General features: G+C 42.8%; 1 protein-coding gene across 2 annotated transcripts in view; it reads left to right on the forward strand.

Moving 5' to 3' along the window:
* Nucleotides 1-6,680, forward strand: part of nr2c1 (nuclear receptor subfamily 2, group C, member 1) — a 31,220-nt gene extending 24,540 nt beyond the window's left edge. For both annotated transcript variants that reach the window (XM_056281807.1, XM_056281808.1), the window contains exon 14: nucleotides 5,560-6,680. In XM_056281807.1, coding sequence (XP_056137782.1) covers nucleotides 5,560-5,731 — 172 coding nt within the window. In that variant the 3' untranslated portion in view covers nucleotides 5,732-6,680. The remainder of the gene's footprint in view (nucleotides 1-5,559) is intronic.

Genomic DNA, 6,680 nt, shown 5'->3' on the forward strand with positions numbered 1-6,680 from the left:
AGAGCTGTGCCGACTGGAGCTTGGCTCCTGGTAGGGTCACCCAAGGCGGATAGGTCAAGGGGGAGGTTCCAGACGAAGCACGATCCAACAAAGACCTCAACGGCTGAACTGGCGGAAGACAGTGCCAATGAAAGTGGATGAAGGCTACAACAGAGGGTGGTCCCCAATAGTCTTGGTTCTCCATGCCATTGGACTCAGGTCACCCCTTGCCAAGGTGGCTGCAGGCGTGTCAGCCACTCCATGTAAAAAGCTGTCACACGCAGGCGTCCTCCTGCAAGGATACCCACAAGGACCTAGAAGGAAGACGGTCATACTCGACGCCAAGTGACCGCCGATGATGAGGATGATGATGCATTGAACCCTAGATGGCAAGCTAGGGCAGTGTGGAAGTATGGAAAAAAATGATGAATGACTATGAAATTGAAACCTGCCAATGTACTGCAATAGCAGTATGTATAAAATAGGGATATGCCTAAAAAAATCTGGACTTTTTGAACTATTGCTGTAAGTAAATGCAGCATAATGATCTAAGTCAGTGTAAAATAAGTGCTACCTAGCATAGCCTATTTTTATGCTTGTATATATTTAACATAGGTGCTGAATACCTGTAGCAGAGATCGTGTGTATGTGTGTGGTGATCCAGTTAAATACTTGATTACCAAATACAACTATTTAATCAAGTGCCATGGAGAGCCATGAGTATATGGGTTTCCATAACAATGCAGTTCTATACCTGCTGCTGTTTTTCTCACACATAGGAATATTTGTTGTCTCATTTTATCTGTCTGAAAAAATAATGCCATTCATGATCAACTAACTAGAGCACAATCTCCCCTACCGTTCCTGTTTGCCCTGCTTCAGTATGCTCGGCATATACAAGAAGGAGATCACAATCATCACACAATAACCACAGTCACGTACTCTACAGAGAAACGGGGAGATGCTAGCACAAATTGTGCAGAAGTTTTGCAGTCTCTGACTTTTATAGTTTCTTATGAAAGAAAGCATGCCCTCATCACCACAGTGATCATGCTAGATATGAAACAGCCCCCCACCCCTTGTGATGACTATCACCACATATAGATTTAAGAGCAGTGAGCAACACCAAGCTGATTTCACTAAATGGCCCTCTTCTGTCTGATTGAAAGTGTAAGTAAAGTTAATTTATATAACACCTGTCACAGTCCCAAGTACTTCACGATGAGGAAAAAAATATATATATATGAGAGAGAGAGAGAGAGAGAGAGAGAGAGAGAGAGAGAGAGAGAGAGAGAGAGAGAGAGAGAGAGAGAGAGAGAGAGAGAGAGAGAGAGAGAGAGAGAGATTTAAAAGGTAAACAGAGATAACATAAGCCAAACAATAACAAGCAATCAGAAATTAAACAAAGACTTAACAAAAGCCAAACTGAACAGGTGCGTTTTTAGCTGCTTTTTAAAACTGTCCGCAAAATCAGCAGACCACAGAGCCAAAGGGAGAGTGTTCCACAGTTTATGGGCAACTGCTGTGAAAGCTCCATCACTCTTGGTTTTGAGCCTGGTACTACAGACAATCAAGATTAATCAGAGGACCTAAGTGATCTTGATGTTGTCATCCGTTATTCAAACCACTTATCCTGCTCTCAGGGTCGTGGAGATGCTGGATCCCTATCCCAGCAGTCAGTGGGTGGCAGGCGGGGAGACACCCTGGACTGGCCGCCAGGCCATCATAGGGCCGACACACACACATTCACACCAAGGGACAATTTAGTACAGCCAATTCACCTGACCTACAGGTCTTTGGACTGTGGGAGGAAACCGCAGCACCCGGAGGAAACCCACGCAGACATGGGGAGAACATGCAAACTCCACACAGAGGATGACCCGGGACGACCTCCCCCAGGTTGGACTACCCTGGGGCTTGAACCCAGGACCTTCTTGCTGTGAGGCGACCGCACTAACTACTGCGCCACCATGCCGCCCTGCTGGATGTTGTGTAGAAGCAAATTAGATCGGTGATGTAGGAGGGTGCCTGACCATGTAGGGCTCTATAGGTAATCACTAAGACATTAAATTTATTCAACTGGAAGCCGGTGTAAGATTAGATTAGATTGTTTTATTAGCCACACGACCAAGGCCTGTGGAATTTGTTTTTGGTACACATTAAACATTAAACTCTGCAGCACAATACATACATGGACAACAACAGACAATCCACATATTATCACAAACAATACAGTTACACATAACAGAAATAAACATATCACGTATAACAATTAGGTGAATAAGATAAGATACTTTATTGTCATTGTGTACACACAACGAAATGTTGTTTGGTGACTCTCAGACCAGCAACACTAGACAAGGTAAATGATAAAAAACAAAAAACAAGATAAAAACAAGGACAAACATTTAGTATAAACAAGTGAGGTAGCAAAAATAAGTGAGGTAGCAAAAATTATGATGAGACTATAAAAGATAGCAGCGGCTTTTAAAGTTCAAAATAGTGCATGGGGTTATTGCACATAGTTGTCCATATTGCAGTGGCTTCAATACCAGTTAGCCCTCAGCGGCTATAGGCAGGTGTGTGTGTGGGTGGGGGGGGCACGCAATGGAGGCTACCGCTTTGGTGAAGAAGCTGTTCCTCAGCCTGTTAGTCTGGGTTTTGATGGTGCGGTATCTTTTCCCTGATGGCAAGGGAATGAAGAGACTGTGACCTGGGCGTGTTGCGTCTTTGCTGATGTTGCTGGCTTTCCTCTGTAGGCGGCCAGCATACACAGCATCCAGGTTCGAGAGCACAGCTCCCACAATCTTCTGTGCTGTCTTTACCACCCGGGCCAAGTCCTTCCTGTTCTCTGCTGTGCAGCTGGCATACCACCCTGTGACACATTGACAGAGGAAGCTTTCTATTGTACTTCTGTAAAAGTTGACCAACAGCTGAGAAGGGAGACTGGATTGTTTAAGTTTCCTGAGGAGAAAACTGGTATTTATGCCAATGGTGAGTGAGGAGGGGACTATAGGGAGGAATTCAGAGTCCTGATGGCTAGGGGAAAAAAACTTTGTGAAGCATTTAGTCTTAGTGGACAGTGACCTGTAGTGCCTCCCTGAGGGAAGGAGCTGGAAGAGGTGATAAGTAGGATGTGAGGGGTCGGAGGTGATCTTCTTTGCTCGCTTTACAGTCCAGTGTAGAGATTCAACTGAGGGGAGTGGGTTGCCTATGATTTTGGATGCCTTTTTGACAGTCCGCTGCAGTTTTTTCTGTGTTTGACTGTCCGTGCCACCGTACCATACTGTAATAGAAGATGTTATGATGGACTCGATCATGGCTGAGTAAAACAGAACAAGCAGTTCATGTTTGAGCCGGTATTTTTTAAGCTGCCTAAGAAAGTAAAGTCGTTGTTGACCTTTTGCAATGATGTGTTCAGTGTTAATTTTCCACTTCAGGTTATTGCTGATGTATGTTCCAAGGAATTTAAGAGTCAGTGGTGGTGATGGGGTCTCCGTTCATTTGTATGGGTGTTTTGGGATTCAGAATGCATCAGAAGTCAATAATGAGTTCTTGGGTTTTGGCTGTATTAAGCAGAAGATTGTTGTTTGCACACCAAGTGACAGCTTGGTCTGCTTCAGTGTGGTACTGGGTTTCATCATTGTTGGAGATGAGGCCTACAATGGTTGTGTCGTCTGCGTATTTTGTTGTTTTCACAGAGCTATCCGTGGATGTAAAGTGGGTGGTGTAAAGTGAGAAGAACCAGGGGGAGAGAACACAGCCCTGAGGAGCACCTGTACTGAGGGTAAGAGGGCATGAGGTTAGGTTATTAACCTTCACCCTCTGTGGCCTGTTCCTCGGGAAGCTCTGAATCCAGTGGCATATGGCTGGGTCAATGTTCATATCCAAGAGTATGGTAAAGAGTTTGAGTGGGTTGAATGAGTTGAAAGTGGAACTGAAGTCTATGAACAGGATGCATGCATAGGTGTTTGATGATTCCAGGTGTTGCAAGGCACAGTGCAGGGCTATGCTAACTGCATCCTCAACAGACCGGTTGGCTTGATAGGCAAATTGATATTGGTCCATCATTGGGGAGGTTTCAAGTGTGACAGAATGATGCGCTCAAATACTTTCATGGCCACAGATGTTAGGGCAACTGGTCTGAAGTCATTAGGCTGGTGATCTTTGAGGACTTTGGCACAGGAATGATGGTAGAGAGTTTGAAGCACAGTGGGACTGTACATTATGAGTAATGTTCATCTAAAACTACGCAGTCAAGTCAGTTTTATTTGTATAGCCCAATATCACAAATTACAAATTTTCCTCAAGGGGCTTTACAGCAACACAACATCATGTCCTTAGACCCTCGCATCGGATAAGGAACAACTCCCTAAAAAAAAAAAAACTTTAACAGGGAGGAAAACATAGGAAGAAACCTCAGGGAGCGCAACAGAGGAGGACTCTCTCTCCCAAGATGAACAATGTGCAATGGATGTTGTGTTTACACAATTTACAGAATACAACATTGAAAGAGGATAACTGAATTATAATAGAATTATAACATTTATGAATTTATGTAGGTCATCATTCATCCAAGGGGATGAGCAAATGGATGGGACACATCCACAGACAAAAGGAGCCACTTCATCCAAGACTGAAGAGCAATGATCATTAAAAGAACCAACTTAAAAACTCGACAACGTTATTGAAATTTGTAGACCAATTAGAGTTAAATGCTGCAGAAGATTTCTCACCAGTGTTTTGGTTTAAGATGCAAGTGCGAGTCACCCTTTTAGATGGAAGGGGGCTTCAATCAAAAGAAAGATGAAATAAAATACATTTATGATCAATAACAAACATGTCTTTAGAACAAACATTATCAACATGTAGACCTAGATAGAAAAACAAGGTCTAAGGTATGACTCCTGGTGTGCGTAGGACCAGAAACCTGTTGAATGGATTTCAGACTCAGCAAATTTACATGTGGAATCATCAACATGGTATTGCTTTGGCAATACTACATACACTAAAATTGAATCGTCAACATGAATTAAGTCGTCAGCAATAACAATTTTATCCAACTTAAAAACAGATGAAATTCACTGAATTCCACCAGGAAAGAACTATTAAAACTTGGAGGTCGATAGATTATGATACAACGAAATGGCTTTGTAAAACTAAAACTTTTAACTATTTACAGCTCAAGCGAGGAAGAAGACTCGGTGCTCACCGTCCAACATAGAAAATGACTCATGAACAGTAGCACGTCCACCACTGTGGCCAGACGATCTAGACTGCCAATCAAAGAGCAGTCTGCCGGGCAGTGTTCAATTAGGCATGACCCTCTGCAAAATCTCAGTTGAAAACAGGAAATCCAAGTTTTCTGATACAAAGAGATCATTGAGTAAATGAGACTTGTTTGCAATGGAGCAAACAATGGAGGTTCAGCTAATTTGTGAAATCTGCTGATGTTGTTGGAATGAAGACCCTCATACACATGGTTCTCCATGTTGACACATGGAGTATTGCTGATTTAATATGATTCATGCTTTACTTACTGCAGATACCAAACAACATTTGCTCTTTCCTCACTTCCAGGTTATCTAAGCTCCTGCTGCGTCTCCCTGCACTCAGGCTGATGAGTGCAGCTGTCACCGAGGAACTATTTTTCGCTGGTCTGATCGGCAATGTGCAGATCGACAGCATCATCCCCTACATCCTCAAGATGGAGTCCACTGACTACAACAGCCAGGTGGTCTCTGGTGTCTGACACCACCCCACTTGGGACAAACTGTACAAGCCTCCACAGCAATGCTAAATGGCCAGCCAGTCAGAGACGATGCTAAATGGCCAGCCAGTCAGAGAGCTGATCAATGGATAGATCAACCCAATGCTGCTAAGCTCAAGCTCATTCAGCGCATGGCCTCTCCCTTGAATCCTGAGGTTTCCCCTGCTTGTTTTCCTTCCTTTTGGGATAACTTCTCCATATCCAGTTGGGGCTTATTGGGCCTTCTTCACATGACGACGACAGAGTTGGGCTGGAGTTGAGCTGACAGTATATGACCACAACATCTATTTGTTCAATTTGATTTTGCCAGAGTTACGTTGTGCCAGAAATAAATGGGCCTGCAGCAGCTACCTTGAATTCAGAAGACTGGTGTGGTTTCTACAAAGAACAAGGGGGTTAAAATTGAGCTTACACTGAGGGTATGTGAACTCCACATCAGTGACAAGCAAAGCCTGATTGTTTTGTTCATTCCGATGAATCAGGGATGAACTCTCAAAACCTACGTTGTGCTTATTTTATGATATTTATGCTTCATATCCTCCGACCCTTTATTCTCTGTAGATCTTATTTGTATTTTGAAGAATACATTTTATGTTTTTCACTGCTTTCTCATCAAGGTTTTGCTTTATTTTCATAAGTTCCCAAGGAAAAAACCTTTGTCATAATGTAATAGTGAACTGAAATGCAAGGAGATGTTGTTATTGTAAAAGGTTATAACCTGTATATTTTATTGGCCTGCCAGTCCAAAGGATATGGTCCACAACACAAGTCAAATGACATCACATGGATCTGAACTAATTATGTATATAGATATGTGTATAGATTGAAGTGAGAAGACTATCATTGGCAATAGTTGCTTGTACATTAAATGCATCATTTGAGCAAATTCATGTAGTTATCTAAACTGTCATGTCATTTGAAAATAAAACAA

Source organism: Lampris incognitus, chromosome 6, assembly GCF_029633865.1.
Source record: "Lampris incognitus isolate fLamInc1 chromosome 6, fLamInc1.hap2, whole genome shotgun sequence".
Taxonomy (NCBI): Eukaryota; Metazoa; Chordata; class Actinopteri; order Lampriformes; family Lampridae; genus Lampris; species Lampris incognitus.